Source organism: Polistes canadensis, unplaced genomic scaffold, assembly GCF_001313835.1.
Source record: "Polistes canadensis isolate GaletaPanama2010 unplaced genomic scaffold, ASM131383v1 scaffold_0, whole genome shotgun sequence".
NCBI classification, from domain to species: Eukaryota; Metazoa; Arthropoda; class Insecta; order Hymenoptera; family Vespidae; genus Polistes; species Polistes canadensis.
Window position 1 is genome coordinate 2,592,564 of NW_014569547.1, and position 24,911 is coordinate 2,617,474.

Genomic DNA, 24,911 nt, shown 5'->3' on the forward strand with positions numbered 1-24,911 from the left:
AAAAAAAAAAAAAAAATACACTTGTTTTCATCAACTCCAAGGCTGCTCCATCAAAGGCGCCAGTTTTCTACTAATCTAAATGATTAATAAAAAAAAAGATCTCACGTCTATCAATGAGTTTCACTCTATTTTATATATAATTGATCTAATATTCGAGCGAACTATATGTCATATTAAATATATTAATAATAATAGCAAATTTGTCTAATTAGATGACGTGTTTCTAATAAGAAACTGATTTGCTATATGCTTTCTTAAAATCTATTTAACATACACATAATAATAATAATAATAATCATTACCGAGCTCTACAATTAATTTGGCTCTACTCTTTTCAGTGTATTTTGAATATATATATATATTTTTTTTTTTTAATGTAAAGCCAGGTTAATAATAATATATCGTATCAAGAAAACCAAGAGGCAAACAACGCAAGGAATTTTTTGTTGGGCGGTAATAATTTGGTGATATGGTATTAAAGGGGGAATGAATTGTTGAAGGTGTGACAATATAAAACCAGAGTTGGATGATCAGGGATTATTGAAGAGGAATGAAACAAGTGATTCCTCCTCATTTAATTTGTTTGTGCGTTCAACAGAATAAAGGATAAATGTTTGACGAGACCCTCAACATAGACACTTAAAGATAAGAGGGGTTTTGCTTTCGGGCAGAGAGTGGGAGAATGATTGATCCATTGCAAGGAAGTAAGGATTTATTTGGCCAAAGCAACACGGGTAAAAGGTCTATTATCTTTTTGATTAGAAACAAAAGAGCACCGGGGTAAGCTAGTAAGTGAGTGAGTGAGTGAGTGAGTAAATATATGAGTATGAAGGCAAGAGTTTCGTAGAGTGACGACCAAAAAATACGTAAACGTGCAAAGAAAACCCTTTATATTTATGAAGATGCAGTCGTCAGGTTTCATCATTTTGACCCCTCCGTCGAAAGAATGAGAAAATATGATTGATATTGGATATGAGAGATATTGTCGGGAAAAAGATTTGATGACACTAGAGATGTATCAATGTCGATCACGAGAGAATAAGAGATAGAGAGAGAGAGAGAGAGAGAGAGAGAGAGAGAGAGAGAGAGAGAGAGAGAAAGAAAGAGAAAGAGAGAGATAAAGATAGAACGACAAAGATTTGGGATGAGTAAGAAAGAAGAAAGAATGATGTTTGGATAAGACTGTTATACTTAATAAGATAAGGGGAAATATTAAAGGGACAATTGAGATGTTGGTGGTCATCGATATATAAGTATACACATATATACATATATATGTATATAAATGTATACTTATTTATCGAATATCTATACGACAAGAGACAAGAAGATATTTGTGGTGGTGCGGACCGTAACGACGAGAGATATACTTGGTAACGAGCGAGCACTGCCAAAGTGTAATTTGGCTGGCCCCAATTCATGCCAGGAGGTTGTGTCGCATGTTAGTCACCTGGTGGTACTCCTGGAAGACAGCTGAGACATCGTCCTTCAACGATCGACATGATAAGGTATCCTTCTGGTTTTCCGTCTCCGCCAAGGATTGGGCTAACCTGTCCTTCAATTCAACTTCTGAATCATTGTACGAACTGAGGCTCTGAGATACCGACTCCGTCTTCAAATCATCGGTCTGGTCATCGTGCAACTGAGTTTGCGAGCAATCATTTGTCGTTGCTGTTGTTGTGCTAGACACGATACTGGATTGGATGATAGTATTTGGATTTGGACTTTTGACTGACGTTGGGACAATTTCTGTTTGATTACCGGACACGTGACTAATGTTACATTGAGGTGAGGAAGGAGGAGATAATGCTGCAGGTGGTGGTGGTGGTGAATCTGGGAACTTTACTGAGCTACTTTCAATTAAAGGAGAAGAAGAATCTTCATCCTCTTTGGTAGGAAGACAAGGGGGAGGTGGAGGAGTGGAAGGTAGTGATGGTTGTAGTGAACATGTTGTGATTTCCGTAACAGTACTTAAAAATGGACTCTGTCTTTCCGTGGAAACGTCTGTCGTAACTATTGTGTCTTTTTGTGAACTCGACGAGAGTTCATTGGCATTTTTTGTCAAGTCCTCTAAAGATTCTTTTGTTTCTACGTTATTCAATTGATCGTTGGAAGCGACTTCGGTGATAGTAGTCGATGTTGTTGAAGATGATGGAGGTGGCGGTGGTGGTGGTGGATGTGGTTGTTCAGGTATAAGTTCTTCAAAGGATTCTCTTGGTTCTGTCATTGGCAAAATAACTGAACTTTCGACTTCAGCAATGTCGCATATATCTTTTTCTTCAGTCGCAAAGTTCTCGATAAGAGTTATTAATTCTGTCACAAGTTGATCTTTGGGTTTCATAACATCTTGAGGAGGAGGAGATGGAATTTCTACTTTGAATGGTTCCTCTGAAAGATCATCTTCCACTAACAAGCTTGTGTTTGATGATACTGGCTTTGTCTCGATTTTTTCTTCGCTCAAAATCTCGTCAACGATGTTTTCAGTTTCTACTTTAGGTGTCACGATTTCGATTATTTGGACTTCATCATTTTCTATCTCTACTTCTTCGCAAGGTATGACTACTGCTGGTTTGGCTTCTACGATATGTTCCTGATACGTTTCTTCAGGATTTAAAACATCTTTGGACGGATTTGAATTCTTAACTTCTTCCAATATGATCACCTCGTCGTCTTCCACCTCGCACGATGGTGTATCATCAATAAGAACCTTCTTGTCATCTTTGATACATGTATCAATTGGATCATTGGATACTTGTTTAGATTCAATAAGAATATCAAAATTTTTGTCCAGTTTAATTTCGTCAGTCTGTAATTGTTCAGGCGTCTGGATATCTTCGACAATGTCATCCGAAACATTACATTTAGGGCTTTTAGGAATATCTTCGACAATAGTTACTAAATGTTCCAAAATGTCTGTATTAGTCTTACCAGTTTTTAGTTCGGAATTAGGGTTAGTCTTATCGGGTTCCGTCAGTACAGAAACAGTCTTATCATCAGTCTTGTTAACGATACCCACAGGTTCGTCTTTTGTAAGCAATAGAGTGGAATCTACATTGGCAGGGATTATTATCTTTTCGATAACTGTAGTTGTTGATTCAAGGTTCGAGAGAATTGGAGATGATTGTTCGAGTGGATCGTTGTTAGAAACGCGAGTGAGCAATGAGAATTCTGGTGCGTCTTCTAGAGGGTCTTGGTGTAATATTGGCGGTAAAGTTGGATTGACCTCAGTTGTAGCAACGTCCTTATCTATAACAGGTTCAACAGGCAACTCTAAAGCTTTAGCAAGGGCTGTAACAGTTACGGCTGTTGCTGCTGCTGCCTGCTGAGCTTGTTGTAAGGGCGATGGTTCGATTGGAGTTGGAGGAGGACTCGATGGAAATTGGGATGGGAGATCCTCACTGGTTTTCCTCTCAATGATAGACGGCGTATCGACTGGTTGAACTTGGAAGACGGAGGCTTTGATTGAGTCTGTTAAGGACTGACCACCGTCGTCTGCTGGACTGACCTCAACTACTTTCTTTTCCCCCTCGACATTTTCGACATCTCCTTTCTTATCCTCTAGAGGAACGGGAGTAGGGGCGGAAGGAGTGGGCTCCTCTTTCTTTTCCTCGGCAACTGGGCTAGTTGCTGGTGGCGTCGTTGTTGCTGCTGCTGCTGCTGCTACTGCTGTTGGTGCTTCTGTTGATGTTTCTGGTGTCGTAGCAACTGCTGGTGCTGGTGCTGCTGCTGCCGCTGTTGTCGTCGTCGCCGTCGTCGTCGTTGTTGTTGCTGATGACTCTTCGTTTGCCTCTACTGCCGGTGATAATGGCGTACTGCTGTTATTTTCCGACGGACTGCTTGCATCGGATTTGTTTTCTTCCGCTGGACTACCGGTCACAGTTCCTTGATCACAATCCTCGCCGCTCTAAACAAATCGATAAGTTTGTATTAGATAAAAAAAGTACTAGTATATTATTATTTAATACAGTGTTAATACTTTATAACTTTTTGAAGTGTTTTATAGAATTTATCACGATAATTCTAAGAATTTATAGTGAACGGATTGGGACACACAAAAGTAGTTCGTGTTTCTCCGTGTGCCAGAACATTAGCAAGGATAAACCGATAAAAACTGCATTAGCTTCCAAGGGAATAGAAAATCGATTGTAAGCAGATCAATGCCCAAGGCAATTCGGGATATATCTTCTCTAACACGCTTGCTTTGCTGGTGAAGACTTTGGCTCGTCACCAAAAGGAGAAAAGGAACTCTATTGAAAGTTGGAATGTTGCCAGGGAATCATTCGTGTATGCTAAAAAAAGAAAAAGAAAGAGACAGAAAGAATGAAAGAAAGAGAGAAAGAGAGAGAGATCATTGTCCGTAACAAGTAGGAAAAATAAACTTCCGGTTAACCTACCACCTTCTTCCGATGAAGTTCAATTAAATGGTGTATTGTTTCGTAACTTAGATGTTTTCACAATTGGCTTTAGCTCTTGGAAACGAAGAAAACATTGTGTGGAATTAAGTTTTAAAAAAGGTTAATAAAAGATTTGATGATTTCATGTTAATAATATTTCTCTGCGTGTATTTGGAATACATTATAATACGTACACGCATATAGAAAAAAGTGTGTATCGATTTGGAACTGTCGAAAATTCCGGACACAATTTTTTTTGTCGACCTCTGCTATTTTTTTGTCATTTCGATGTTTTACAGATCGAAATTGCGAAAGGACATTTATTCGGTTCGTCGGAGCGTGTCCGACGATAATATATTGCAACGTATAAACGAAGAGAACGGTAGAAAAGCCATGTGTGTTACTTTTTTTTGTGTGTTTCAATATATATATGTATACAGTATGATGCATACGTGCATATTTACCATCGGTTTAATATATGAATATGTATACGATTGCATGCTGATTGCATTAAATGCTTTAAAAACAAAAAAAAATAGATCTGTGCAAAAATATATATATCATATACATACAAATATAAAAAATACCTTTAAAGAAAATTTGTTTTTAAATTTCTCGCCAATTCGTAGATTTTTTGTGTTTGGCTAATTACCACACAATAATCTAACGATTATTTTTTTATTTTTCATCATGCAACGCGGAACAGAAATAATTTTATTACTTTGGTTATAATAATATTCATCAAATGACTGTCATAAAGATTTGCCAGAAGACTTTGAGTAGTAACAGGAAATTGAATTACAATTATTCTTCGATCGAATGAGAAAAGTATTCATCATAAAAACGAACACAAATAAATAAATATATAAACAAATTGGCCGACTAATTCGCATCTAATAGTTGCCGCAAGTATTTATTTAAAATAACGAAGTAGAAAAAAGAAATAATGCGAGGAAAAAAGAAAACAGGAGAGAAGAAACGAAAGACTGAACTTTCGAGTCAGCGTCTTTCTTCGTTCTATTTTCGGTTTCCAAACGCATACTAACACTAACCATTACTATAGCACATATTACTACTACGATAACAACTGGCAAGCTTCTGTTTCGAGCTTTGCTTCGAGCTTTTATACTTTCACAGTGTTGCTTACCCCTGTGCTAGCTAAGTTACATCTTGGTATTATGTTCTTCTTACTATTTTTATGCTTTCTCAAAGTACGTTGCCGTTGTTACCATCTCTCGTTGCCAATAATAATTTAAACAAACTGAATCGTAATAATTTGAATAGAAAAAAAGAAAAAAAAATGAAAAATAAAATATTCAACTAATTTCAATAATATAATAAAATGAAAATTTTCTAATTACGTTACTGAATGATCATCATTCGTGTTAACGTTCTAAATTTAATTTCAAGTTGACAATGATGATACCTAAAAGATATACCGTTGAAGTACCCCTGTGCCAACATTTTTTGGGATCATTAATTGTTAGTTAAGAACATGGCGTCTATGTACATAATCGATAATGCATTCAACTTTTCTTCTACAATTAGTTATACTAATTCCAACTGTTGAAGAGGAGTTCCATGTATATTATAAATCATTATCTTTCGTAGGACCTAATTGCGTCTAAGATGATACGAATACGTTCGCATCGAATTGCGTTCAGTATATATTTTACTGCGTAGTATTGAATCGTGTTACGATGAGGTAACAATATTCCCTTCATATTCATCAATTTACTATATTTTATGTTAGTTTTATAACACTCTTATATATTAAATATTGTTTATGCATTAGATATCACATAAATGAATTAATAAAAGTATATATATATATATATAATGTCAAACGAAAATATTAGCGCCGTCTAATTCATTTTCCTATAACATTATCTTATAAATTAGTAACAAATTTAATTTTTTGTTTATAACAAATATCTCTTGAATTATAATAAAAATAAATGGAGAACTTATAGAAATATTCACATTTTCAGTTTTCAATTTATTAGAAGAACCTACTTAATTAATAATATTAGCCTTGATATAATTATATATATAAATATATAATTTGTCAATCATACCGCAACGTCGACTTTCCACCACATAAATGGGACTGCTGCCAGAAAGTATTGGGCTCCACGGGAAAGGGCACCGGCAGCTCTATATACGCCATTGCTCATACCTCGTCCTAATTTAATGACCGACTCCATCGTCAAAATATATAATCTTTTCTTTTGTATATATATTTTATTGTTGTTCAATCTAATATTTATTCCTTTTTTATTTTATATTTTTTTGTCCTTCGAACACTTCACTCGTTGTTTAACTGTCACGAATTTTAAAAAAACTTTATCAAATACCTATACTTTTAAACAAACGATCGAGATAAATCAAACGCATAGATATAGCGAAAAAGTTTTAAATTTGAATGTCAAAACAATTCCAAAGTTCAACAGAAACTCTACGAGAATATGGATTTTCTTCGATTTACGTTAATACGGTATTATTATCCTAAGAATAGTCTACTTCGAAGAAGATTATCCTTGAAAAGAAAAGGGTTACCGTATAAGGATATATCTATTATTATTCATAATGAGTTTTAAAAAAAAAATAAAAAAATACTAACAATAACAATAAGAAAAAGTGGTTTTTAAGATTTTACTGGATTAATTACAATTATCTGTCTTAATTCTATTAATAGAAATACGAATCGTTGTGTGGCTCATGGCCGAGTGAAAAATAGCATTGAAATATGAATCACTATCGTTTACTGCAAAAACCCCTCTCTTCCATCGTGCTCTCTCCCACCCCTCATTACTACTTATATAAGAAAATTATCGAAATTTGAGAATTTGAATAGGAGAAAAAGATGTGATTTGAATTATATATATTTTTAGAGAAAAAAATTATCTAATATATATAATAAGATTTCCTTTTTTTAAAATAATATATCTCGATCGATCGTTTTCGTTTAGTTCACGATATAAAAGATTAATGAAAAAAAAAAGTTTGCACAATTTTTCTATTGCTTCTTCTTTTTTTCTCTTTTTAATAAATGTTTACCTATAATTAAAACGATACACACAAATATGCAATGAGGAACACACGTACATAAACTGTAAAATTAAGTATTTGTATATATATTTATGTATGTATATATATCACTTATGTACTCGTAGAGAATGATCCGTGCGAACTGTTTGCCGATGGCGAACTACTCGGAGAAACCAGTGAGTTCACGAGGATTTATATAGAAACCCACGACGACAACTACGACTACGACGACGAGAAGAGAAGACGACGAAGAGGATCGTCCCACGTCTTGTTAGTGTGAGAAAGAAATAGAAAGAAATAGAAAGATAGAAAAGAGAAAGAGAGAGAGAGAGAGAGAGTTCCGATATAGAATGTCAGAGAAAGAAAAAGAAAATAAAATTAAAATACAAAAATTATATATACTTTTTCTTCTATCTTATTTATTTCTTTTTTTTTTAATGTAAAACAAAAAGTAAAATGATCAATTATAATTTTATATAGATTTGAATTCAGTTTGGATGATAAATATAAATTATCACGACAAGAAATAAATTTGAAATAATAATAAAATACGATTATTCAATATTGAAATTAATTGTTAATAAAATATTACAATTCGTCGAGATAAGATTTGATTAATTTAGAAATTAAATTATTGTAATTAGATCTCGAAGGATGAATGTAAATAATATTACGAAAAAAAAGAAGGATAAAAATTATTCTAATTCAATTTATAATATTGAAAATATTAATTGTTAGTAAAATATATATAACAAAAAGAAACAAAGGAGAATATTTATATTAATTAATAAGTTATATTCTTGAGACAATTTATAGAAATAAAATGATAAATAAAATGATAATATATAAAAAAAAAAGAAAAAGAAAATACAAAAAGAATGATTATATTAAACCGAAATTTCGAATTGTCGAATCGAATAAAAATGAAATAAATAAATGGTTCATATCTAAACCAATTATAAAATGAACATAAAAAAAAAGGAATATAATGAAACTACGTCGTAGAAATGTAACTTCGTATAACTTTGCACGAGGATAGATACACAAGTAAAAAGATCGTTTTCTCGTGTCGAACTACACGGCATGCGAACGTGTACTGTCTGTTGTTTATCGAAAACGAACTCAGCGAAGGGAGGGAGAGAGAGAGAGAAAAAAAGAAAAAAAAAAGACAGAGAGAGAGAGAGAGTAACAAAGATAACAAATAAAATAAAATAAATGTAAAAAGAGAAAATAAGATGCGATTAAAGAAGACAAACATTATTCGTATCTCATATACGCGTTGTTTTTTTTTTTATTTATTATTAATTTTAAATAAATCATTCGATATTTACATTCGAATTTATTTTCGGATAATTATCGAAAGGAAGTAAGTGTCATCGATTATCTTTAATAAAAATAAAATATATTATTATTATTATTATTATTATTTTTTGTTAAACTTTTCCTTCGAATCAACGACCCACGTTATTGTATTCCTTTGTTAAACGGAATAAAAGGGACTACGACGAGTTTGGAAATGGATGGAAGATTGTATAGAACGGATTAGAATAATATTAGAGAGAAAAGAGAATTAGATGCATTAGAAGAGTGCAAACCGGTCTCCAACATTTAAACGTGGGAGGAACGTGAAACTAGGAAGAGAGAGTAACGATTAGAATGAGAGAAAGAATTAAAGAATGAAAGAACGAAAGAGATAAAAAGGGGAAAGAGAGATAGAATATGTTGAGTAGAATAAAGATACTAGTAATACCTAGCGTTGAACTAGAAACTTATAGTTAATGCTAGCATATGTGTCTAGTAAAAAGAAAAAATTAACACCACAAAACCACCATAGGTTTCTATTCTTGGATAACCTAAAGAAAAGTTAAGGAACATGATAGTTAGTTGAACAGATAAGTAGGATTTGAATACAGCGATGGGTTTAAAAATATTCGAAATTTGATCAAACGTTATTGTATATTGTAGGTATTTTCATTTTAATGGTTTTATTAATCTTCAATGTTATATTATTTTCTTTATTACGTGATTGTATAAAGCGTGTGTAAGAGAGATGTAATAAGAAGTATGGGGAGGATGATCTATATTTAAAATTTGTTAATATTTTCTAAAGAAAAAGAAAGAACAAAAAAAAAGAATAAATTGTTCGCATATTATTCACGAAAGTTTGGCAAAGTAATATCTTTAATATTTTCGCGAAAGTTATTTGCATACGAGTGGAACTAGTTTGTTAGTAGTTGTTAATGTAAAAATAGCTTATCCGTATTCAAACTCGGCACTGACCATCCTCTACCGTATTTAGTAACGAGACTAAAGCATTCAAGGATCAAGTTTAAATGAAACGTGCTTTTATTTGATTTATTTCTTCGTGAATTATTCATCATAACTTTATACTTTTTTTATCCTTTTTATAAGAAGTATATTCTTTCACAAATAAATAAATGTATAAATATATTTTCGGAAAATAGATTTTGCGTTCTGTAATTAAATTACAATTAATTGATAAAAGCGTAATTAGCGTTTAATTTTGAAGAAATAAGAATTAAAAAAATAACAAGAAAAAGAAAAAAAGAGAACAAGAGATAGAATTTTTATTATTATTGGTAATAAAAATAAACTCGAAGAGATTATGAAGAATATTAAAATTTATAAAAAGGTGAATTATTTAATTTTATTTTTTAATTTCTATATAGATAAAGGGTTGGGGGGGGGGTGAGGGGCTGGAAAGAAAGAAACAAGGTGAATAATATTGATAGATAAATTAAATATATTATAAAGATTGTTATATCAGAGTTTGATCGGAATCCATCTAGAGCTCTGTTTTGCGAAACCAACCCAGTTTTAAGATTTAGCTTCCGAAAAGCATGCTTGGTGGCAGCATCGAGCAAGACTAACAACTAACACACGAGGAATTATTATCTTCCCTCGATTGAGAGACACGAATAGAAGATGTTAGATTTTACTTTACCAACTGAGAAACTTTGGAATCGCATTAGAGAGATGATTAAACAGATGGGGTTCGTTGTATAATAATCTACTAACATAAGAAGTTTTCATTCTATTCATTTGAATTAAATTAACTAACTCTGCAAGTAGAAAACTGAAAGATACTCATAAGATATTGATAACATATGTAGACTCCTAAATCTAATAATGATTATAATATATTTTTGTTTAATTGATATTCTTAAATTTATCTTCCCAATTGAATTTTATTCTACAAATTAAAAAAAGCAAATAGTAGAAAGATTTATATACTCTTACAGTCTGATTGTTCGTTAAGTTAAATTATATTTGCTTTTTTTTTTTTTTAATGTAATATAAATTATATATAAATTCGAAATTTTTTTTTCCAATACGTTCTAAGCAACTTCTTGGGATTGGTTTTTCAATTAATGAATGAAATATACTTTAATAATTTAAAATGAAATCAAAACTACAAATAACAATTATATATATATATTCTTACAATTAGAAGAAAATAATATTCCTAAAATCAATTATAAAATAAAATAAAATAAACTTATACGATACGAGTAAGAGAGTAAATGGATAAATTCTTAAGTTTCTAATGTATGTTATCCTTCCTTCTAAAAGTAAAAATATACAAAAAAAAAAAAATAAATGAATTAAAAAATTTGGAACAAATTTGGTGTTCGGTAGCAACTCGAAGCCATCAGTAGAAGAACCGAGACACAACGAACGAATAGGGAAAGCCCTGGTAGCTTCGTCTGTCGGCATGGCAACAGCTCCGCGCGTCCCGGCGTCGGGACGCTCGATACTCCTAGACAACGACAACGACGACGACGACTACGACGAAGTCAACGACGAAGTCAACGTCGACAACGACGACGTTGACGACGACGCCCAAATCCAAAGAGGGCTGAAGTAATTGCACGCGACGTTGATTTGTCACGCGTGCAACATATATATATCGTATAACACGAATATACAATTTGCACGACATTCTAAATTCCATTCCAAGGAAGTGGAGTTAGTGGATAGATAGTAAATAGTTTTTGTCATAAACAAAAAAAGCCCAATAAAAACTATTCACCATTTACAACAGTAACCCCAATCCCACCAATCCATCAGTTTGATTTATTCTTCTCTAGGAAAATAGAAAGACAAGAATATATGAAAAAGTATTGAAATAATACATTAGAAAGAGGGTGGGGTGGTGGTGTTTGATAGTCAGTTTACTATCATCTTTGGTAGTTGAACAAATGTATTTCTATCGTGTCATGAGTCTCGTGTAATATACAATAAAATATATATTCTTACTCGTTGGTTGTTACAAGTATAAAGAAGAATACAAATTTAATTAATAATATTAACGATTTATCGACAATTGTTTCGTTACATTATTTTTGTTTTTATTTCCCCTTTCCCTCCCCGCCCGCCAAATTTTTCATTCGATATTATATCATTAAATAAATTCAATAAAACGAAGAAGATTCATTTCTATGTCTTTTTCTTTCTGTTAATAATTTAATTTTAATAAGCACGCGTGTGGTCGGATACGTTTTCTCGATCTGTGATTCTTACAACTATCAAATTACTATCGATTATAATAAAAAGAAAAAGAAAAAGAAGAAGAAAAACATTAGACAAGAAAGCCTCTTTCTTCCTCTTCAGATAATCCATTTAATCCAAACAACCTTAGGATGGCTTTTAGACACGTCCAAGAGGAAAACGTTCAACAGTTCTGGCCAGGTGCCAAGACCTATTCCTCTATCTCACTCTCTCTCTTTTTTTTCTTCTCTCTTGACTACTCGAGGTTTGAGTAGTTCGTAATTGCGTATTGTCCCTTCCCTACACCCCCTCTTCCTCTTCCTACTCCTCCCCACCCACATCACTCTATCTCTATCTCTCTTTTTTCTTTTCTTTTCTTTTCTATTCTTCGTCTAACTCGAGCAGAGTGAAACGTTGTTGAAATACGTCGATACGCATTGCCGAAATGATTTCGTTTGGTTCATTGAACTTTTCTCTATCTTCCTTGTTTGATTTAGAAAAAAAAAAAAAAAAAGAAATAAAAGAAAATGCAATTAAACGAAAAAGTAATTGTGAACGTTGAAACGAGACTTTTTGAAAAACAACTCGAATGCTAGCTACGTATTTTTTCTTTCTATTTTTTTGCATATATACCACCCACATCTATGTGTGGTGTATCTATTATTTTTATTTTTCTTTTTATTTTTTATTTTTTTCTTTTTTTTTTTTTTAAGTAACATTTCATGTGTCGTACATTGTAACTATACATAAAGTAACATGATTGGCTTTGAATTGTGGAAAAAAGGATGAGATAGTTTTTTGTGTAAGAGAGTTCTCGTCGTCAACGCTTGGTGATTTACGAATACGGAACAGAAGAAGAGAGAACGAGAAAGAAAGAATGAGAGAGAGTGACATCGAATGGTATCAAAAGAGATACAGTGTGGTAGAGAGAGAGAGAGAGAGAGAGAGAGAGAGAGAGAGAGAGAGATAGAGATAGACAGTTTTTCTCACCCCTTTAAAAAGCGACAGCTTTTCATTGGATGCGACGAAGCGTACATGCATACATACATTCTCCCATGGTGCGAAGAAAAAGAGAAGAGAAGCAGACAAATTCGATTTTTCCACGATGGCGGAAGATACGCCGAGAATTCCAAGAGTTTAAGGAAAAATTTACTCCCGAACGATTCTCTCTTTCCATACAAAAAAAAAAAAAAGAAAAAAAGAAAAGAAAAGAAAGAAAATAATAATTGTTAAATAATATTAGTTTATTTAAAATTTTATATTGATATTGATTTACTTCCATATTATATCTCCTGCTTGATTTTGTAATACAATATAACGTTAATGAAAAATTATTATTTATACGAATAATCATTTGACAATTATTTGATCAATGATTATGAATAATTGAAAAAAAAAAAAAAAAAAAAAAAAAAAAAAAAAAAGGAAATAAAAAAAGTCGTTTATTTCTACGACCAATGGTCGTAAAAGGTATCAATAAAACAAGAAGAAAATATTTGTGTATAATAAGATTGGACTTAAATGCAAATCTTGTTAGTTGAATAAAATAATGTTTTCAAAGTGTGTAAGAAGTTAGACTGTAAAAGAAGGAGTATATTTGTCGGATAAATTTCATCGAGGCCATTAGGAACGAAATCGAAGCGAGTGGAAACTACTACTGAGATGCCTTCCGTGGCCAATGAAAACCGGTTTTTGAATGCGTCGGCACTATCATGTATATGTATATGTATATATATCTATATGTGTATGTATTATATACCACTGTTGCAATGGACGAAGGAAAGAATCGATTTTTCTTACGATTCGATAAAAGTTCACGTGTATGAGTCTCTTTGTATGTGCAATCTAAGCTGTCTTTAACGTTTACTGATTTCTAGATAGAAATAGAAAGAGAGAGAGAGAGAGAGAGAGAGATAGGAATATGTAATAAATGTAAGTAGCAATAGTAATAGTAATAGTACTAGTACTAGTATTAGTAGTAGTAATAGTGTTGGGTTAAGAGTATAGATGATTCGTTTTGTTTTTCTCAATATAATAATCTAAAATACTAGGAAGATGATACGTCGTTATCTTTTATTATTTTTTTTTCAATGCACGCAACACACATTCCTTGTAAAAGATTACAAGCGAAAGTTCAATTTTTATATAAAAAAATAGAAAGAACATATTTTAGAAAGTATTGAGAATGATCTAAAATATTATCTGTGAATTTAATTTATTTTAAATTTAGAATTTTTACAATAAAATGAATCTTCTCTGCAGACTTGTGATTAATTCATACGAAAAGTTTCTACGAATTAATTTAAGTTTTATCAAAGATGTAATTGTGAGATATTGTCTCTATCTGTCTCTTTCTTTTTGTTTCTAACACAGAAGAAATAAACTTAGTTTTCTAATTAGAAGTAATTGTATCTAAGTAATGCAATTAGGAGAAGATTTAAAGGAATACTTTGCCAGACATTCGAGTATATTTTCGAAGAAAACGAGGTTGATTATTCTTTTCTAAAATTGATTTAAAAAAACGTATAATATTAGTAATATATAATTAAATAAAATTTAAATAAAAAAATCTCGAACTACTTGTCTTCTAATATTTTACAATTAAGGATTAATTCATCAATATAAAAAAGTAATCAATATACATATATCCTAATATAAATCTAGAAAAATTCTATTATAGCAACATAAATAATATTATTTATAATTTAATATATTAACACATTTTAATATATATAAAATAAAATAAAATTAATCTTTCATTACGTGATACGCATAAACACATATAAATACAAACTCGATTGATAAAAAAGAAAAGTAATGAACAATCTATTCTTTTGCGACTTATCATTCTTAATCCATAAAACACAGGTGTTTTCAAATTATAAGGGTGACTCATACGAACTGAAGTAGAACTATAGGAAGAAGAGAAAGAGGGAAGAAAAAGATGAAGGAGAGAGAGAGAGAGAGAGTGAGGGAAGAAACTCGAGTTGCACCCTTGATGGTGACACACATCCACCCTCTACTAGGCACGCAACATCATGCTAATTAATAACAGCATGCCGTGTAACTGCCCAACCATCACCACACAACCACCACAACCATCCTGATTCATCCCCCAATTCTCTTTTACGATAAAAGTCACAAAAGACATCGGTTGGATATATTGGTAAGGAAATGAAGAGGGGTTGCTGCAAGGCCACACCCTTTCTTTATTTCTTTACACACGTTAAAGAAGGGTGTGAAAACAATGTCACATTGACGTTGAGGTGCGAAAGAGGAATATTCTCTGTTTCTTTCTCTTTCTTTTCTATTTCTTTCTAACACTTGAGAAAAATACTCAAGTACTCCTTCTTCTCCTCGAAACCCTTCTTCTTTCTTTCTCTTTCTCTCACATTCTTTCTTTGGAAAGCACTCATCTTTTAAAAGTATCTAGAAGGGTGTCGGGTGTATCGTCCCAATCGCGTATTTTTCACCAAGGACTCCGAAACACTTCTAACACTCCTTTTACTGCGCGATTATTCTGGGATCCTTGCCAGTTTTAGTGTGAGAAGCTTCGAGGATTTACTTCTTTCTTTCTTTTTTCTTTTAAAGATTGGATAGAAGGGACCAAAGGAGATAAAGCTTACGGAAATTCTCTAAATCCGGATCAAACTGTTACGTCAAACTGCGAACGGATTTCGAAACATGTTCGGTACACGTGAACAATATTTTATCGATTAAAAAAAAAAAAGAAAAAAGAAACGAACAAATTGAAAACTGAATTTTTTCCTTTAAGCGAATAAACGTTTGGAGGATAATCATCGGAGGATGAAGATTATTAAACGATTGGTATTCAAAATATTATATTTTAGTTTCAACGAATATGATTTTTAGAAATTAATTATCATCATGTTTATAATAAAAAATATTATAGTATTATTTATACCAGTGTGATTACATATAAATGCAATAACAAATAAATTTAATGAGGATAAAAATAAAATAAGAAGAATAAACGCGTATAAATATAAACGTGGTGACATGACTAAGTTACGTAACGTTATGATAGAGTTAAAAAAAAAAAAAAAAAAAAAAAAAAAAAAAAAAAAAAAAAAAAAAAAACAAGAAATAACAGATGAAGAAAATAAAAAGACGATGAGGAAATGGTATAACGAAGATTTAAGATTTAACGATGGGTTTTAGGTATTTTATCTCGACCTACGATACACTACCACCTACGCCCTCCCTCCCTTTCCCTTTTAGTTCCACTACCGATCTTATTTACGATCGTATAAAATTCTTTCGAAGATCTGAGAGCAAAAGTTGTGAGTAATAGTAGTAGTAATAGCAGTAATAGTGTTGTTGTTAGTGGTAGTAACTTAAGAGAAAGATAGAGTTATGGTAACGAGACACGTACAATATATATATATGTGTGTGTGTGTGTGTGAGAGAAAGGAAAAAGTATAGCCGATTAAATGAATTTATCGTTTTATGAATAATATACGACGTATCTTGAATAATAAATAATGTATTTTTATTTTTAGAACCACCGAGCTTGTTTTTATCTCCAACCAAAGATAATGGAATGTAACGAAGCACTGATGCAAATTAACAAAAGCACAACTGTCCTTTTTTTTTATATATTTAAAAAATAATAATATTTTTTAAATACCTTCGTGTGTTTTTTTCTGATTAAAAATATATTTGTTTAATTTTATTCAGCTGTTATATGTAATTTTCTATAACAGAAAATGATGCAATGTTATATACTATAAAATAATTCAATATTCCATTAAATAATACATTTGTAATAAATGAAAAATAATAAAAACTTAAAATAAATACTTCGAGCAGATGTACGTGTCAGATTAAAGGGTAGATTTATTTTTTTTCTTTTTAAGTTGGCCATGACTTTATAAGCCATAGGATGCAAGGGGGTGAGAGGTGAAGTGAGGGGGTTGGACTGGGTCGGGAGTACTCTGTAAAATACTTTTTCTTTTTTATTTTCGAAGGGAGAGTGCAACGACGAGAGTGTACTCAGGAATTCTCTATTACATTGGCATTGATCGTGAATGTGCCATATGTGTGCTATGAATGACGAGGGTTAACGAATGAACACTTCTTGGCTAAGCAACGGAGACCAATCTTTGATGGAACGAGTGTTAGAAACTAAATACGATAAGTGTGTATAATAATAATAATAATAATAATAAATCGAACAAATTTAGAATATTATTATACTTGTTAATAATTATATTATCAGTTAAATGAATTGTCTAATTTAAAATTTGAATAAGTTTATAAAAGCAAGCAAAAATACAAATATCTAATATATAACGAATAGAATTTTGCATTAATTATTTAAACGAATGACCACATTATAGAATTATGTTAGAAATGGAATTAATAGAAAATGAAAAATGATATAGATTTATCTTCGATACAAATAATATCTAATTATGTTATATACCTTTTTACCTTACATTAGTTATTTTAATCGTAAGTGTTAGGATCGATTAAAAGAAAAGAAAAGAGAAGAAAAAAAAAACAATGGAAAATGTTGTGACGAACGTTTAAAACAAACTTTCTACTTTTCTATTTTCGTAACGCACGAACGTGACAAAACGGAAGACTAGTAGTAGTTGCTTTTTCTCGCGGTGACGAACAATGTTTCACGTCAGGTAAGTATATATCCGGGAAGTTTGGGCCATTGAACCATGTTACTGGTTAACACAATGAGCGATAGAAGCTTGCAAGTAACAAGACCGGTTTGTTTGCCTCGATTATCGATTTTCTTTCTTACAAAGTCTTAATAACACTGTTGCTGCTCCTTTTTCTTTAACAATGACTTCGTAGAAAACGAACTATTATTAGATAATAATTAAGAAAAAAAAAAGAACTAAAAGAAAAACATAGTTGCACAATTTCTATCTTTTCGAGAGATGTTAATCAAACATAATTTTAATTATTAATAAAATTTATCTGAATTATCCGATTAATAATAATGATAATTTATATTATACATATTTACATACAAAATATTTATACAAACACGTGTGTAAAAAAGAATAAAATGTATTATTTTAAAGATTTGCTATGCAAACTATTTGAAGGGAGTGAAAGTCTAACTGTTTGAATGTGAGCATCGTGATGGTAACGATGGCGCGAAGGTTGTTGTGCGATTATTTCAAAGCCTTTACGAATTGCGAAACATTCATGGTAAAGTATAATCGTTCCTTCAATATCGGAACTGTTCAATTGAAGAAGATGAACATAAGCTGATTCATCAGTTTTATTATAAAACGTTTGACTCCTCTTTTTCATTTTTAATTAAATCAACAAATTAATTTATCATTAATTTCATTATTATAAAATCTAATATAATGTACACTCAATATTACAAAATCAAATAAAAAATCAATAAAAATGATTATAATTTTCTACAATAGAATATTCTTTTTTTTCATTTCTATATAATAATTTGAAGATAAGGAAAGAGTCTTAGAAGAAATCTTATCATTTTCAATGATAGTAATAGTAGAAAAATTGAAGAAAGAAATGGCAACGTAGGAGGTGCCATCAAGAAGAAGAAGAATAAGAAATAGTAAGTAGAAGGAGAAGAAGAACAAGAAGAAGAATAAGAATAAGAAAAGGGATAATTCAACGCGACTTGCAGCCGGTTTTCCATAGCAGCCTATCACGAAACTCTTACTAGGTACGATGAACCAGAAGGATGACTCATGATTCTCCCCTTCCAATCATGATTGCAATGAAGAAGAAGAAGAAGAAGAAGAAGAAGAGGAAAAGAAGAAGAAGAAAGAGGAAGGACGATGGTAAAGAAGAAGAAGAAGCAAGGACATTAGTCCTGGTGATCTTGAGGTAAAGCACCTACGCAATGTCCTTTTTGAATCCAGAAGGTAGAAAAGAGGGAGAGAGAGAGAGAGAGAGAAAGCAGGAGAGATAATAAAAAAAAATATAAATAATAAGAAGAGGTGAGAGCAGCCTAGTATTACTTATTATACGTCTGCTGGCTAGTGCGATTTATTGCAAGAGTGTTTCTTTTAGCATTGTCGTTCTAGAAAGTCAAGAGATTCATTATAGCTTAGAGCAAATCTTACAACTTCTTCATTTTGATTTAACTTGTAACATTGTTATCTTTCTATTTCTCTATTATATATATATATAATAATAATAATATAATATTGTACAATATAATATATTGTATATTAACAATATTTTATAATAATACATATTACTATATTATATTATAATAGAATATAATAATAAATATATATATATATATATAAAGAAAAAAAACAATATATATATATAATTGTATGTTGTATGTTGTATGTATATTGTTTTTTTTTCTTTTCTATACTTATATAATTAAATAGAAAATTTTGAAGAGTTCTAATTAAGACAACTTAATTGTACGCGTGTTTAGACAAAGTGTATATAAAAGAAAGAGAAAGAAATACAACGGCAAATGGAGTAATATTTAACTTCCGTCGTTTACAGAATCAATGATTTTGTTCTCCTGTTAGGGGACTAATAGGAAGCTAGTTTTTCATTCTTGTTAGTGCACTTACCTCTGGCAGCGGCTCCTCTTTCGTGACGTCTCCATTCTTAGGTGCTTCTTCACGAGCCGGCTTGCTCTTGTCCTTCTTACTAAAGCTGATCGACCTCAAAGACCACTTTTTCCTCATCTAGGAACACAACGAGAAAGCTTCATTGTATAATACAATATACGACACATAATCTAATCATTTATATCTTTTATCATTTCTTTTTGATAAGTACAAAAAAATAAAGAAAATGGTAGATATTATCCTTGATGCTATTTCTAATGAAATTATTTTAATACGCGCACATACACAAGTATTCAAAAGTTAATTATTACAAATTTATAAATACTATTGAAAATAATTGATCTTATAATAAAATTGTTGTACTCGTTTACATCGGAATTTTTTACTCAAATATAAAGTACTGTAAATTCTCCCCTTCCCCCTAAAAAAGATGTATTAATCGATTCAGCTTGATATTTAATTGTTTAACTTATATTCATTTAAATTTGCTAAGTGTGTCAGAGTTTTATAATAATTTATATAAATTTAATATTTAATCTATTTTATAAAATCAAGTCAATTATTTATCTAACCCAACAGGCTGTAAATTAATAAATCAATCTCTTTATTCATATACATTTTTTAAATGAATATATTTTAGCGTGTAATTTGAAAAATGTAAAAAAAAAAAAAATGAAAAACGACGTAGATGGGATGATAACACACCTTGTCTTTTTTTTTAGGCTCTTTGCTTTCTGGTGATGCTACAGTGTTGGGACTTGCAGCATTACCTTCTGTAGGCGTTGTCACTTCCGCATCTTCTGCTGGAGATTCACCGGACAATTCTTGCTTCGTGTCCTCTGATTTTGCTTCTTCGGATGGCTGCTGAAAAATATTATTAAAACGATAAAGTAATCTTTTCTAAGATGCATCGCAATAAGATACACCACAACGCAACAACAATACTAATCTCTTCTTTGACTATAAATAAAAACGGAGTACAAAAGCTGTGATTAACATGATTTTGCATCATGCTTTCAAGGATCATTTTTACATTGTAAATAATAAGATCTATGCGGAATGATTAATTAATTTTGTCCTTTGTGTTTATCTCGAGTATACACATTGTCCATGTCAAAATCGTTACATTTTTAATATATTGTTAGCTCAAAATAAGTGTTTAATATAAAATTGAAGAAAATAATATGGGAAAAAGAAAAGAAAAAGCCGAAAAATTAAATAAAATATGGAGAATATATTCTCGTTGGAATAAAGCAGCTGTTATGCTGCTGTGGCTTGAACGAACACGTCGTGCAGGATGAAACCGCGAAAATCTCAGATTACGGAGAATGGATGATAGTGACTCTCAACTTGATTGTTCAATAAATAAATCAAGATTTGGATATAAATATTTTTTGTATGTTTCTATTATTTTATAAAATAATATATAATCCACATTCTGTTTATATTGTTTGATAAAATAATAAAATAAAAAAATATTATCAGTGTTGAATTACTAAGAAGAAAAGGAAACTTTTAAAAGTCGATTTAATATTTATAAAAAGAAACAAAAAAAAAACAAACAAACTAAAACAAATAATATAAATATATATATACAAGGGGAAGACTTAGGGTTATAAAAATTGTATAAAGGATTCCCAGGAGTAGTAGTACCTTTTCTTTTCGTATGATTTTGAGGTATATAATGGAAAGAAAGTATCGTAGAATAAAGAAGAAGAACAAAGTTCTGCCCGAGCAGTTTTTCTTTTTTCCTTTTTGTATTTTCTATTCTTTTTTATTTATGAGAGAGGGAAACAACACACACCACGCTCATCATCGCCCTGGGCACATTACATTATGTAAATAACGAGTTATTTTCGTTCTTGGTAGACGCGGAAACGTGACAGGTCCGTCTGGGACTACGTGTCTTTCGCTATTGTGTAAGGTGTGAAATTGTACATGAAGTTGAATGAGAATAATGTTGATTGTAGAGACGTATGCTATGTAACTTTTCATATATATGTATATATAAATGCAACATTATGTATCTCTATGTATTATACGATATATATGTATGTATTAATGTATGTATGTATGTACAAGGCACAGTTAAACATTGTAGATACGAAGTGATGCATTTAGCAGTCTGTTGCACGTATTCTTTATTTCTTTCCTTTTTTTTTTGTTGTAATTTCTTTGTATATTCGTGTAATAGTCCTTTGAATGAACGTGTCACATTTCGCTTAAATAAGAAGCGCCACTTTATTACACAGCTATTTTTATTTTCCTTTTCTTCTTTATTTTTTGTTGTTGTCACGTATGTGAAGAAAACACGAATTGAATTACGAAAAAGAAAATTAGCTACAGCATTGGCGCCACTTTGTTGGTATGAAATTTGTTAGATTGTAATTTGGTTATTGTACGATGCTGCAATAACGTTGATTTTGTTTGATTTTTAATTATTGGGTTGGCAAATAAGGCCCCCCGGGGACCTGTAGATTTTTTATTAAAGTAATCATGCTCACTCTTAGTTGCAAACCCAATATTTTTTTGACTGTTCTAATAATTATTAAATCCACAATTGTCGTGAATATATAATATATGTAGAATTCGTATATCGTTGTAATAAAAAGAAAATTTCAAATTTTTTAATTGAATAAATAAAATTAAACTTTTGCTTATATACGAGAGAATCAATAACAAAGTATACAATTACTATTTTTTTAATTCGATATTATTTTACGCAATGATAGCAAACAGGAAACCGAGAAGGTCGTTTCAAGGATCACTCTCGTGTTGCATTCTTTTTTTTTTTTAAATACAGTGCTACGAATTTCAATCGAGCGATTTTTAAAACACACACCTTTCCTTTCGAGCTCGAGAAAGGAAGTTCTGGAATTCGACTACTTCGATGCAATGTCTTGCACGTGATTCTTATTTTCGAATACTAAACAAAATAAAAAGGAAAAAGAAAAAAAAGAAAAAGGAAAAAAAATTAAAAGTCGGTTCTTTTTGTCGAAAGGGAATCTCTCGTGCGGATAATTACGTTTTCGTGAGTTTCTTTCGTGTGAATATAAACGAATAAGAGGTGTCTGCAAGAAGTATTATAGTAACACGAGATTCATCGAAAAATGTGATTTTATATTTTTATTAAATTTATTATCCTTTTTTTTCTCTGCCTGTCTGTCTCTCTCTCTCTCTCTCTCTCTCTCTCTCTCTCTCTCAAAAATTTATGACGACTTGAACGATCTCTCAATTGGTTAACTGGTTATAATAATTTTTATACACTAATCATAATGAGCGATCATTTAACTGATCATTTGAACTATTTGTCCAACCAACCATTAAACCCAAATACATACATATATATACACACACATATATATATATATATATATATATATATATAGAAGGAACAAAAATAAATGGAAATAATTTAGATGATAAAATTAGATATAACATAAATCATATTTTGTAATTTAATTTAATTTTCTAACCGTCGTTCTCACACCTCGGTTTAAAATTTGATGAAAGTTGATAAAAAAGAAAAAAAGAAAGAAAGAAAGAAAGAAAGGAAGAAAGATGAAATGAGATATGTGTTGTAAATGTCATATTATAGGCGAAAATTGAAAGGAATTCGGGTTAGATGCGAGCTTAATTAGCGAAAGCGAACGACTAAGTCGCAAGTCTCTCAGTTTAATTAATAAAACTAGTTTTCTCATGGAATGCAATATATATATATATGTGTGTCTGCGAGAGAGAGAGAAAGAGAGAAATGACTCACGATTGTAAGAAGCTCGATTAAATGTTCTCGACAAATTTCTTGTATCGCGATTAAAACAAAAATTCGCATTACTTTCGTAAAAAAAAATAAATTTATTTCTTTTTAAAACTTTTAATAAAGAACAAAAGTAAACAAAAACAAATTCGATCGTCATAGAAAATCATTAAATTTGCAAATTATTATTTCGTATAATTAATTTGCCAAAAATAAAACTAATAATTAATTAACGTTGCAACGAATTATAATACTTATGAAATAAAAAAAAGAAAAGAGGAGATACATATAATAATAATATTATAATAATTATAAAATATATTAAATTGTGGTAATATTTTTGAATAAATGAATTATCAATGGAAGGAAAGAAAAAAAAATGTCTAGACATATTTTTTACTTCCACTTTTAAAAGGATAAACACATTTTACATATCGTGTAATCTTTACGAACAAGGTTGATCGTGACTTTGAGAATTCACGGCCACACCACGTAGTCATCGATGTGATAACAAATACTCCTCTACTACTACGACGTTATATCTACGTTGAATGAGAGAGAAAGAGAAAGAGATAGAGATGTAAGGTGAGGCTTGAAAAGTACATTTCATCTTGAAAATAAAGAACGGAGAAGCCATAAGAAGACAGGTGGCGTGCTTATGAGAGAAAGAGAACCTTCTAAACCGGCTGGTTGCACACCTGCCATTTAAATTTGTCAGATAAGAATATGGTTTTTATTTTTACGCTACTTTTTTTTTTCTCTCAAAGCCGAGGGTTGTGAACCACAAAAAATGTGTTCTCCATAAATTCTAATTTTGGATCTACATAATTATCTAAATGAAATGATAAAAAAAGAAGTCCAAATATAAATGAGATAAAAATAATATTTTCGATTGTATTACAAAAATAAACAAAAAAATATTTAAACCTTTTCACACGAGGTGAAAAAGACTTTAAGAAGAGTTAATACAATTCTAAAATATACATACTAATTTAAATGAATTAAAATGCAAACATTGAAGAAGCCAGAAAAAAGTAAAGCCATATTTGTGAATTGTATTATAAAATAATTTTTAAACTCTTTAAAAATGTTTTAATATGTTTTTATTCCTGGGAGGTAAAAAAAGTTTATATGTAAGATTAAAATATTATGATATACGTCCGACATCACAATTTGTATTTTACTAAGGTAATTATTTTGTTTTTATTTCTTTTCTAAGTCCGTCTCGTTGACGTTTCTCTTTATTCTTTAAGAAGAATTTTAGCAAGTTAACCTCGTAAAAAAAAGTAGGTAAAGTAATAATAATCATGGGAAAACTAGTGTAGAAAGGGGAGGAAAGATTTATGCTCCCGTGACAGTTAGATGTGCCTCTTTAACAAACGTGTACGCGTGGAGAAACGATTACGGTTAGTCGTAAAAACGAGTTACCGGTAGGTTTGCGATCTTCCCCCTCTTTCCCCCTACCCTTCCGTTCTGTTCTTTCTTGACCTGTCTACTGGGTTATGTCGTTCTTTAAGTCACCAACGGTATATGTTTATTTTTCTTTCTATTTTTCCATTACTTGAAATTTCGACGAATTATTTTATTTTTCAAATTATCATATAGTAATTTATTATTATTATTATT

At 30.8% G+C, this 24,911-nt stretch overlaps 1 protein-coding gene across 3 annotated transcripts in view; it reads right to left on the minus strand.

The window, feature by feature from the left end:
• Positions 1-24,911, minus strand: part of LOC106790271 (putative protein TPRXL) — a 77,387-nt gene that overhangs the window by 2,102 nt on the left and 50,374 nt on the right. For 2 of the 3 annotated variants that reach the window (XM_014755168.1, XM_014755084.1), the window contains exons 3-5: positions 20,234-20,392; positions 19,529-19,645; positions 3,506-3,904 (exon numbers count right to left, since the gene is read on the minus strand). In XM_014755168.1, the coding sequence (XP_014610654.1) occupies positions 3,506-3,904; positions 19,529-19,645; positions 20,234-20,392 (675 nt within the window). The remainder of the gene's footprint in view (positions 1-3,505; positions 3,905-19,528; positions 19,646-20,233; positions 20,393-24,911) is intronic. The other variant, XM_014755251.1, reaches the window with a different exon arrangement.